This window comes from Conger conger, chromosome 1 (assembly GCF_963514075.1).
Source record: "Conger conger chromosome 1, fConCon1.1, whole genome shotgun sequence".
NCBI classification, from domain to species: Eukaryota; Metazoa; Chordata; class Actinopteri; order Anguilliformes; family Congridae; genus Conger; species Conger conger.
The window spans coordinates 78,614,890-78,626,876 of record NC_083760.1 but is presented as its reverse complement, the minus strand read 5'-3'; the positions used below and the strand labels follow the sequence as shown (position 1 = coordinate 78,626,876).

General features: G+C 45.2%; 1 protein-coding gene across 2 annotated transcripts in view; it reads right to left on the bottom strand.

The window, feature by feature from the left end:
- Positions 1-264: 264 nt before the first annotated feature.
- The window catches only part of clcn1b (chloride channel, voltage-sensitive 1b), a 33,878-nt gene continuing 22,155 nt past the window's right edge, over positions 265-11,987 (bottom strand). For both annotated transcript variants that reach the window (XM_061237005.1, XM_061237013.1), the window contains 16 exons: positions 11,674-11,799; positions 11,043-11,127; positions 10,806-10,907; positions 10,469-10,553; positions 10,217-10,372; positions 9,282-9,351; positions 8,194-8,304; positions 7,369-7,582; positions 6,970-7,103; positions 4,972-5,156; positions 4,569-4,650; positions 3,478-3,557; positions 2,185-2,229; positions 1,930-2,034; positions 1,563-1,649; positions 265-1,306 (listed from right to left, as the gene is read on the bottom strand). In XM_061237005.1, coding sequence (XP_061092989.1) covers positions 929-1,306; positions 1,563-1,649; positions 1,930-2,034; positions 2,185-2,229; positions 3,478-3,557; positions 4,569-4,650; positions 4,972-5,156; positions 6,970-7,103; positions 7,369-7,582; positions 8,194-8,304; positions 9,282-9,351; positions 10,217-10,372; positions 10,469-10,553; positions 10,806-10,907; positions 11,043-11,127; positions 11,674-11,799 — 2,045 coding nt within the window. In that variant the 3' untranslated portion in view covers positions 265-928. The remainder of the gene's footprint in view (positions 1,307-1,562; positions 1,650-1,929; positions 2,035-2,184; positions 2,230-3,477; positions 3,558-4,568; positions 4,651-4,971; positions 5,157-6,969; positions 7,104-7,368; positions 7,583-8,193; positions 8,305-9,281; positions 9,352-10,216; positions 10,373-10,468; positions 10,554-10,805; positions 10,908-11,042; positions 11,128-11,673; positions 11,800-11,987) is intronic.

Here is an 11,987-nt window from a genome sequence, read left to right as displayed (position 1 = left end):
TGGGGGTTTTTTCAGGAAAGAAATTCCACCTACATTTTATTTTGTTGTGGAATAACTTTGTAAGCGATAGGCAGTATAAAGGATACATGACACCAATCTATTCCCTTTTTTCAAACAAACGGTGATATCAATGTATTCACAGAGTACTCGCTGCTCTCCAGATATTATGTTACCCTTCATTGTAAAAACTCCGTATTGAAAAATTAATCAAGGTTTCCTGGTCAGTGTGTGCAAGAGAGCAGTTTGAGAAATTTGGCAACAGGGAAATAACTGAAACAACTGTAGATAAATGCAGTATTTATTATATTTCATAAGTATATCAATAATTTTAAGCATCAATATGAATGATCATGACTGTTGTAATCATTATTCCAAAACAATTAAATACATTCATTAGTAAACATACTGAATAATCTGTAAGATGAAGACTTGATCAGTAATTTGAATCTCGATTCACCACCTGATTCCATTTTCATACATTAATGTAATTTACTATGAAACATGTATGGACAGACAAAAACTGATAAACACTGTATATTAATCAACAGACAGACCTCAGACAGGCAGAAAGATGCACAGATCAGTACTGTTGATGAAAGAAAGAGAGAAAGAGGACTTTCTTCCGTTCTTTCGCAGGTTTAAAGACATAGCGATGAAACCTGAGAAACTGACAGAGCAAAGGGGAAGTCACTGCCAGAGCAAGACCATCTTTCAGACTACATTTCCCAGAAGCACTGGCGGCACGTGTATTCTTCCCTCTATGTGTTTCGAAGACCATCAAGTGACTCAACTAGGTCCAAACTAAACTGTTCTACCCAGAGAGCACCTCCGCCTGAATTTCTTGCCTCGGCAGCAAAAGGATGATGGGAAAAGCAGTCCTTAAAAAAAGAAAAATAAATCCCATACAAAAAGTCCACTCTTAGTTTACTCAAAGAGGCTCGTCCTCACTCTCCCTCTCAGCGTCCCTCTCTTGTTCCAGCACAGGATGGAGGGTTGAGAGAGCTATGGATGACGGTGAGGGAGGTGGGAACCCCGGCCCCCTGCTGCTGCTGCCATTACTACTGATATTGCTACTACTGCAAGCTGTTTCTCCACTACTGCTAGCAGAATCATTGCCCCCAGCCTCCTCAGGCAGAGGCCGCTCGGCACCCTCGATCCACATCTCTATGTCCCGCGCTGGGGAGGAGGGGACGGAGGTGGGCTGGGGGATGGGCTTCGCTGATTTTCGGCTGCCGTCCCGAAAGCTGGCCAGCGGGGGGCGGAGGCGTACCCCACTGCGGGTTGAGCCCTCGATGGCCTTTTGCAGCTGAGAGAAAGAGAGGGGGGGGGGGAAATAAGACACACATTACGAGGATGCCTTTCAACTGAAGCCAAACCTAGTAATAATGTTAAATTAACATGTGAGGCTTAAATTCATACATTTCAACGGAGAGCAAGTGACAGATCAGCAGGCATACTGTATAATTAGAGCTAGTTAGAAAGAAAAAAGGAGACAGAGGCACAGAGAGAGAGAGAGAGAGCGAGAGAGAGAGAGAGATTTTATATTAGTCAGTGTTCATTACCTCCTTTAGTGCCACAACTCCCACCAGCTTCCCAATGCTGGTGACGTAGGCATGGCTGAGACCCAGCAATGAGAAAAGGGTGTGAGTCTGAAAGAGAAAAAGACAGAGAGCGTCAAAGATGAGGGCCAAGAGTACGCCCCCGGCCTTCCACAGTCTAACACAAAGTAAAACAGAGACTTAATTCCCACGAGGGATACACGTCCATTCAAGCCCTTCCTCGGTTCACCGTGTCTCCACAGTTGGGCATGAACGGGCTCTCCAACGTTCGGGACGAGGGCCAACGTAAACCCGAGCCAGAAATCCTGCAGAAGAACGACTGCGGTCACTAATTAGGAGGCTTTACGGCACAGTTCAGCCCCTTTCCCACCTTGTGCAGCGAGGTCCTCTCGACCAGCTGGAAGGGGGACGGATCCACGCGTATTTGATCCAAGTGGATTTGTTCATCCAGCTCCGCCTCTTCCCAAGCTTTGATCTGTGTCCGGCCAACAGAGAGCACAACCGCTGCCGCATCAGCCAATCAAAACCCACAGGCATGCACAGATGATGCAAATAGACGTGTGACTAATGGTATTTGGCAATGGCAAAATGTAACCCGTTTTCTCACAACAATTTGGCAAGTTACCTCCTCTGGCGTCATGTTATCTGTAAGGGGAGGGGGGGTGGCCTCCTAAACAGGGAGACAGAAACATAGGGCGGTGGTGGGGGGGGTATGTTAAACACTGACAGAGTACATAATCTCCTTTATAACAAAGTGGTGACAGAAAACCCACCTTTCATCACATACATTTGTACATACAGCATTATATGATACTGTAGTACATTACATTTTCACATATTTTATGTCATATAAACATTTGGCTCCATCTGGTAGCAGTACGGCATTGCAGTTGCGGTCCACTGTTGTTTGTATTTAAACAAACATCGCCAGAGCTGTATTTTTAAACATAAATCTAAATAATCATGTGCTTTTGAAGAGAGCAGATGCATGTACAATTTTTACAGTCAGACAATCGGCACTATTGCGTGAAAATGTCAAATATTTAAAAGTTAATGATTGTCATGTGGCTGGATTCAAATTTAAACTAGATTTATCAGTTTTGAAAAAAATTACAATTTGAAAGCAACTATGGACACGATCAGATTGTGCCAGTACTTGTCCTTCGTGGCAGTAGCACTTGAATACAACAGATGGGCTGATCAAGGGTTGACCAAGCAGCTGTGAACTATCAATGCCTTGTCCAATACATTCATTTTCAGAGCATTTGTAGTGTTGTCTTCAAATGTTTTTATGATAATAATAATAATAATTATAATAATAATTATTATAATAATTATTATTATAATAATTATTATTATTATGCAGGAATGTTTTGCACCATCTGGTGGAGTTAAGTAGTAAATATAACTGCAGTACAGGTCATATCCTCCACGTGCTCAGAAGTGCATCAAGTGACTGAACTACATCCAAAGAGCAAGACCATCTTTCAGACTACATTTCCCAGAAGCACTGGCAGCACACTATAATTATGGGTTGCGAAGTGCATCAAGTAACTCAACTAGGTCCAAACTAAACTGTTCTACCCAGATTCACCTCCACGTGAATTTCCTGCCTCGGCAGCCAAAGGATGATGGGAAAAGCAGTCCTTAAAAAAAGAAAAATAAATCCCATACAAAAAAATCCACTCTTAGTTTACTCAGAGGCTCATCCTCACTCTCCCTCTCAGCGTCCCTCTCTTGTTCCAGCGCAGGATGGAGGGTTGAGAGAGCTATGGATGACGGTGAGGGAGGTGGGAACCCCGGCCCCCTGCTGCTGCTGCCATTACTACTGATATTGCTACTACTGCAAGCTGTTTCTCCACAAACACTAGCAGAATTACAGCTCTTCCAGCAGCACCAGGCATGTGATTGTGCCCACCTTTTCTTCCTTCTGCCTGTTCTGAGAGGAGGAGAACAGGCCCCGCAGAGTCTTCCTCACGGCTTGAAAGGCCCGTTTGTCTGTGAGGCAAGTGGACGGGTGGCTTTAGTCAGATGGCTTTCGTCATTCTCTCTTAAATCAGCAACCCTCAAACATGTTTGACACACAAAAATTGTGACAATATTATATTATGCTGTGTATAAACAGCAGTTCCAGAAACATTGATGTCAAAAGGGTTTCTGTGCCCCCCCCACCAAGCACACCCACACACTGACAGCAAGCAGAGATAGCACTCTTAGCCCACCCACCCAATCCAACATACTGCGTGCAGTTCCGTATCACAGATTATTTTACCAACATATATGCACAAAATGGAGAAACACAAGGATGTGTGGATTCATGTTGTCATAGCTAGAACCAAAAAAATCAACACAGTCAATGCTTGTTAAGAGAGAAAGTAAAGCTCATGGCTAATGACTATTTCTGTATTTTGCAGTACATTCACATTTCTTTATGGCATTCAGCAGACACTCCCATCCCAAATGCATTTTAATCCCGAACCACAATTTTACATACAATCTTCAGTGCAGTTGCTAAGTATTTGCACAGTGAGCACAATTTTAGCTTGTTGGCTCTGTGCTCCAGCACATTGGATTTGAAAACAATGAAAATGAGATTAAAGTAGAGACTACCAGCTCTCATTTGTGGGTATTTACATCCATATCTCATGAACCACGTGGGAATTGCAGCCCTTTTTATTCAGTGTTACTGTCCAAATACTTATGGACTGCACTGTAATGTTTTGTATGTATTTTGCTGTACTGGTGCAGTTCAGGTCAGGTATTTTGCTCGAGAGTATAATAGCAGAACCACGACTCCAAACTGAACCCACAGCCTTTAAGCTACAAACCAACTTCCCTAACCACTATACCACTCTGCTGCTCAGTAGTGCATGAAATGTGCAGTCATTTGCCCAACCAGCCTGTGCTCCTCCCCAGAGACTTTTGAGTATCCCTGTGTTGTTTCTTCTTGGTTGTATTTTTCAGTTGAAGTCTCACAGATGTACACTGACGCTTATGTTTTCAGCTCACCAGATGTTGCGTGATTGGTGGATTGTTCCTGGGGTTTTGGCACTGGAAGAGGCCCATTTCTCTCATCTAGAACAGGTACACTCTGGCAAAAAATATGTATATTTAAAATCACAACTTGTTAGCAACAACAAGCGAAATCATTCCCCTAACATACCCTCTTTGACAAAAGTTCTCTTTGACTAACTATCTTTAAAAATGAAACTATTTTTGTAACATAACATATACCTAAGTAGACTAAAGTGTTTTGTATTCAGAATTATTAGATGAAAGTATTACTGTGAGACAAGTAGTATGCATTGTGCATTATTTGCATTATGTATGTGTATGGATTGATAATATCACTGTAATCGAAATACAGCCTTGTGAGATATCACATGTACGCTAACATCTCTTCTTCACAAACCTTGTCTCCACTCTCTTCTCCTTCCTCATCCACAAAGGCAAAGGATTCCCAGCTGACCTTTGAACTCAGGCCGTGACCTTGGAAACCTTGACTCTGGCTGAGGATCCGCCTCTCTGCAGAGAGCCACCAATCAGAGATAGCCAGGAGCTCAATCCTCTCGATGGAGCCCAGTAGAATCATCGATTCTAAAGAGAAATGCAACAGTTGAAGGTGTAACCAAAGGGAAGCCTCAAAGCATATAGCGCTGTCAATCACAGTTGCTGACGGCATTAGCTTGTTATACATAGTTAAGAGGAGCTGAGTAAATAAATTTACGTAATGCAGAAGTTAATCAAAGTTTGGGGAAACCCTCCAGCTGAAACAAAATTGACCTGTCCAGAGCCATTAAATCATATCCCATGGTACCCACTCCACAGACTCGGAGTGACCCGACAGGCTTTTACCCACAAAGTGAAAACGTCAATGTTCAATAGCTTCCCTTCTGTCTCTCCGAAATCCCATTTCACAGTTTCTGCAGAGGTGTAAAGACAACGGGCACACAGTGTGAGCGAAATTATTTTTCATTCACACTGATCTAACTTGAACAAAGATTTATCTGAAAGAGGGGGAATATGGACTGAACAGCGCATCAGACATTACAGTTGGGCTCCCGGTACAGTGTTCTCGATCAGTTCCAGATATCACGAATTGATTTCACACATGCCAGACGCTGTGATTTAAGCAGTCAAAAACTCAAATGCAAATCTGATCCAATGCAAACAGGGGATAAGTGAAAACCACCCGGCAGTCGCTCTGTAGCTTGGTGTCACTTGTCTAAAAGAAAACAGATCAATTCAACAAAAAGCTATTGACCGGATCTTAGGCATGACTCAGGCTTTTTACACCATTCTCATTTGCATTGGCAAATAATTGGTAAAAACATCTCCAAGTGTCAGAACTGCACACCCAGTCCTTCACAAGTAAAGCCCTCCAAGTTTTTAAGGACAGCTCCCACCCACTGCACTTGTCGTTCCAAATGCAGCCATTTGATAACAGACCCAAAGAACCAATATCCAAGAAAACTGTTATGAAACCAATTCAGTTTAACCCTAACACTAGACTTTAGTCCTTAACAATGGTCACTTGGACAAGCGTTGCATTTGCATACATGCCATATTGCATACAATCCATTTGAATCATTTGTGCTATAGGTTTATCCATCGTCCATTTCTGTTTTTATTATTTTACTATGCAAACCAGAGTTCAGAAGGTAAATGCACATGTTATGTATATTAACCAGGCATTGAGGGTTTTCTATTCTATTATACTTATATTATCCATCCATCCATCCATTATCTGAACCCGCTTATCCTGAACAGGGTCGCAGGGGGGCTGGAGCCTATCCCAGCATACATTGGGCGAAAGGCAGGAATACACCCTGGACAGGTCGCCAGTCCATCGCAGGGCACACACACCATTCACTCACACACTCATACCTATGGGCAATTTAGACTCTCCAATCAGCCTAACCTGCATGTCTTTGGACTGTGGGAGGAAACCGGAGTACCCGGAGGAAACCCACGCAGACACGGGGAGAACATGCAAACTCCGCACAGAGAGGCCCCGGCCGACGGGGATTCGAACCCAGGACCTCCTTGCTGTGAGGCGACAGTGCTACCCACTGCACCATCCGTGCCGCCATTACTTATATTATGTTATATGTATTTATTTTGCAGTGCTCTTTGCCAGCAAAAAATACAACAGGGGGTGACATTGGCTCAGACGGTAAGAGCAGTTGTCTGGCAGTCGAAGGGTTGCTGGTTCGATTCCACCCTGGGTGTGTTGAAGTGTCCCCGAGCAGGTTGGTCCCGGACGAGCTGGTTGGCACCTTGTATGGCAGCAAATCACCGTCGGTGTGTATATGTGAACAGGTCTTTGCACCGAGGAGCTCTTAGTCCTGCCTCAGCCAGGATGAAATGGTCAGATTTAACAGGTTCATGAGAGAAGCTGATTTCTTACCCTTTGAGTCAACCAGCGGGATAGTTTTGAGGGAGGTGGAACGTAGGAGGTGATTCAGCTCTCTGTACGTGGACTGTGACGAAAGAAACTTCAGTTTCTTCACCATGATGTCCTCCATAAATATATTATATTTACTGTGAGGGGGAGAGAAGTGTTATGGTGAGAGATCAACGCCGTATAATACACAGTTACTCAGCAGCTAATAATAATAATCAAACACAGCCATGATGAAAATGGACCCGCTTAAATGTAGGTAAACGAAGGACCAGTCCAACTGGGTCACTGTAGAAATCAACCTCCTTTCGACCGGTTTTCCTTCAGACTCATTCTCCTCATTTATTTTTCATGAAACAGAAAGGCATCAGAGCCAAAATGGCAGCTGCTTCCACTCCCCTGTACCTGATGTGGCCAAACCCCAGCTCCGGGAGGTACGGCAGCTTCTTGACCTGGATGATGGAGTCGTAGAGCGACGGCTGCAGCCCCTGAGCCACCATATTGGCCAGGATCACCGCCACCATCATGGGCAGGATGTGTGAGATCTGCCCCGTCAGCTCAAAGCAGATCACCGCCGTGGAGACAGTGTGGGTCACCGCACCCGTCAGGGCTGCTGCACCTGAGAGAGAGGGGGGGAGGGAGGGAGAGAGAGAGAGAGAGAGGGAGAGAGAGAGAGAGAGAGAGAGAGAGGGGGGGAGGGAGAGAAAGAGAGAGAGAGAGAGGGAGGGAGAGAGAGAGGGGGAGGGAGAGAGAGAGAGAGAGAGGGGGAGGGAGAGAGAGAGAGAGAGGGGGAGGGAGAGAGAGAGAGAGGGGGAGGGAGGGAGGGAGAGAGAGAGGGGGAGGGAGAGAGAGAGAGAGAGAGAGAGGGGAGAGAGAGAGAGAGAGAGAGGGGGATGGAGGGGGGAGGGAGAGAGAGAGAGAGGGAGAGAGAGGGGGGGAGGGAGAGAGGCGGGAGATGAGAGGAAGAACATATTAACAGAAGAGGGGGTAGAGGCAGAAGTGACAGGTGAGACCTGGAGGAGTTCTGGAGAATTGCCTGATGGATGGATGGTGCACGTACAGTTTAAATAAACAGTGATCAGAATTTAAACCACTGAAGGGGAATACAGAGGGACAGAAGAACAGGTATAAATGCACAGAGAATGGCGTTTTCATATGAATTAAATGAACAGAATCGAATTAAACCGTAAAAAACTAAAGCGGAGAGCACAGCAATAGCGAGAGACTGACCGATGACAGCATAGCCTCCCGGCAAGATGCGGTACACGATCCCATCAAAGAGGATCCCGTTGGGGAAGAGGGTGGCCATGATCTCCCCCACCAGCCTCCCGAACGCTGCTCCTGCAGGAGAGAGGGGGGAGGGGGAGCAGGGCCATGAGCACTCAGTATATTCTGCACATTTTCTCTGGCATCTTGAATTCTGACTGACTGGTGATTAGCTCTATTCATACCAATTATAATGATGACTTTAGCCTTAAAAACCTTATCCAATATGCACTGTCCCGTGGTATCCACAGGGAGATACAAACACCGTAATGTCATCAAATGGGGAGAGCGGCCTTCGCATTTACATGAGGACAAGCGCGCGTTCTCGACCAGCCGAGCTGCGTGGTCAGCGCATCAGCGGAGCACGTTTGGCCAGCGCCGCCACAGGAAGACTGGCCTGGGTGCTGCTCCAGTGTGACAAGACAGCCACAGCCACAGCTGTCAGGGCTGAAACCCTCCCTCCCAGAGCTGTGGGGCCCCTGGCCTATCCTACATAACGACCCTCACACTGAACCAGGGCTTTAGCAGGAAGTGCGCAAAACCTACATAACGACCCTCACGCTGAACCAGGGCTTTAGCAGGAAGTGCCCTATCCTACATAACTACCCTCATACTGAACCAGGGCTTAGCAGGAAGTGCGCAAAACCTACATAACGACCCTTACACTGAACCAGGGCTTTAGCAGGAAGTGCCCTATCCTACATATCGACCCTCACTCTGAACCAGGGCTTTAGCAGGAAGTCTCACCACCAGGAACTGCTGACCCAATCTCACAAATCAGTGCCTCCCAAAACTCTCCACACATACCCCCGGCTGGACCCAGGGATGTGATATCACCCACTGCAAACACAGCTGATACCACTAATCAAGCCCGTGACTGGCTGCACCAGGTGTGCTTCAGATGCAACACGTCACATACCTGAGGAGTGGTTTGGGAAACACTGCCACAGATTGTGAAGTACAGAAGCTGAGGCTCCCAGTCCGTTGTTCTAGTGTAATAACGCCTGAATCACACTGCAGATCAGCTCCCACAGTGAGCCTGCAGCACTCACCCAGGATGAAGACAGGCATGAAGGCTCCTGAAGGAATGGGCATGGTGGTGGAGATGGCAGACATCCAGAACTGAAAGAGAAAGTGGGAGGAGTAAATCACTGACATGCAGGGCTTTCCAAATGTCTAGCACTTTCCACCATCGATTTCTGGCTGGAAATATAGGCGAGAGAAGTGAAATCATCTATGAAACAAAATTAAAATGGAAACACTGGCAATGCCCCAGTGGTTTTTGGAATTGAATACTTTTAAAATGTTTGAAGCGCTTGTATACTGTCTTACAAAGTCTGTCAGTAGTGTCTTTTTGTTTGTTTGTTATGTTTATTTTTTAACAAAAAAACTTTTTGACAGGGAAATAAGTACACTGAAATAAAACATATTACTCAAAACCTTCAATCCTGTAGTGCCAAAGGAAAACAAGTGGATGAAGAATTATTCCAACTAGATGTCCCCATGTCTGGCAGTACACTGTAACAGTCTAAGGTTGTGTCATTAACAGTATCTGATTTTAAATCTCTACTTAAAACCTATTTTTAGGCCATCCATAATGACTGATAGCTATTTACCATTCCTTTCTATCAGTGCGCTTTAATGCTACTGTTTAATCCTTACCTTTTACTGTTTTTACCATGTTGTACTTTTACTGTGCTAATTTCCTCTCCTTATGTTATTTTTTTGTGTTTTAATATTGCTCCTTTGTATATTGCTGTTTTTTCTTCTCTATTATGCAGCCGTTTTATTGTATCCCTTGAGTTGTAATTTCTGTTATGGAAAGCACTTTGTGTTTCTAAATAAAATGGACTGTTATGAGGCTGGAAGTGAATGCCCTTCAGGGCTGAGTTTTGCTGAGTTTTGCCGAATGGTGTATGTATGCAGCACAATGTGCAGTTTCCTGGTCGTGTGGGATCATGTGCAAAGTTGGGCCGAGGGGCGGCACCTTCATGACGAAGAAGAGGAGCAGGATGACGAAGACGCTAACGCGGGGGTGCAGCCAGGCGGAGGAGCGGCCCAGGCCGGCCGGGGGAGGGGCGCCCCAGATTTTGGTCCAGGTGAAATTGTCAAAAAGGGAGTTGATACACTCCCTGGGCATCAGCTGTAGGAAAAAGGGTTAACACAGCAAACAGTGAACACAGTGTGGTCTGTCACCCCATCGCTAAATGCAACTGCGAAAAGCTGAATGAACTCTGACCTCTCCAGCCATGAACTGTCCGAATCCAGGGGGGAAGGTGAAAGTTGCAATGATTAATGTCACGGCACCTGGATAGATCAACCGGCTGAAGGAAATAAAACTCATTTAAAAATTCACGTTGCGAGTACAAAAGCCAATAGCCATGGCAACAGCGACAACAATACTGGAATTGCGTAATAAAGCGGAACTATGACGCAACGCAGACAGCGGTTACAAGGCTGATGAGGGGAAACGGGGTTTCAGTTACAGTGCAGGTCAGTCAGGGTTAGTCACAGTTACTGGGACTGTTAGTACAGACAGCTCCACTCTGAGGGCTCTCAGAGGTCCTCTCGCTCACTGTTGAGTCAGGAAGCGGGTGAGCGCGTTCTGCCTCCTCATGACCATAACCACTTGGCGATTCATATAGACGAAGAAGGCGCCCAGGAAACCGCAGGAAATTCTGGAGGAAAGAGGGACAGAGAGGGAGAGAAAATGATGGAATTTCACCCCAGTGGCTGAGCGCCCGCGTACACTAATGGCACTGTAAACTGAAAGCCCCACACAGCTGCTCTCACGTACTCTCTCTCTCTCTCACCCAATGACGGCGAAGGCCGGCAGCTCCTGGAGGTCGAAGGGAAACTCCATCCGGAAATTTGTGCGGAAGAGAGCGGTGATGGTGACTGTGGGCGAGCAGAAGGAGATTGGAAAACATTGGAGAACACATAATTAACCAAACTAGCAAAAAAGATATATTCATATTAATGATACAAGTATGAATATGCTCAGATTACTTATTCAAAAAAATTTTTTTGTCCCATTGGGAAAGCAGTCCCTGAAGTAGTGTATCACACTTCTAATTTGCCTACGTGCCATTAAGATGAGCTGAATCAGCCCAATCCTAAGCCAAATCAGCACACTTCATCAGCACACTTTATGACACAAGTTGTTTACAACTTGAATGCAGCTTATATACTCAATAGTAGGCAAGTGTGCAGATTCACACAAGCAAAAAGGTGCAATAGAAGAACTAGCACAGACAACTAACAAGACCTCTGACAGCTGGTGACCTGTAAACCCTTGCTGGGAGGCTAAGGGGTGCGAATGCAACAGTAACCTCAGAAAGTCTTGCCATGTTTTTACTGACTATCCCAATTTGAAGCCGTTTATATTTACAGTTTTCAACAGTACTGGCTGGAGTATAAGGCTGGGCTTATATGCATGCTTACCAGCATCTTTGTTCCACACAGATAGTACTCTGAATATGAAGGCACTGAAAGTTGCAGCGAAATAGCCCCTCCAATAATTCCTCACAGCGAAGTAGGTTGACGTGACTTCAATACTGAACAGCACCCCTAGTGGAGAAAGAGGGAAAATGCATTTAACTGAACCCGTAACAAAGTGACAAAGTTAATATAATATAATAATATATTAATGAAAATGTGCATCATAAAAGCAAAAGGAGTAAGAGCTATATTTAAGTTGTAAAACAATTTTGAGGGGGAAGGAAGTGGGGAGGGTGTGAAAATTAAGTAGGTTAATT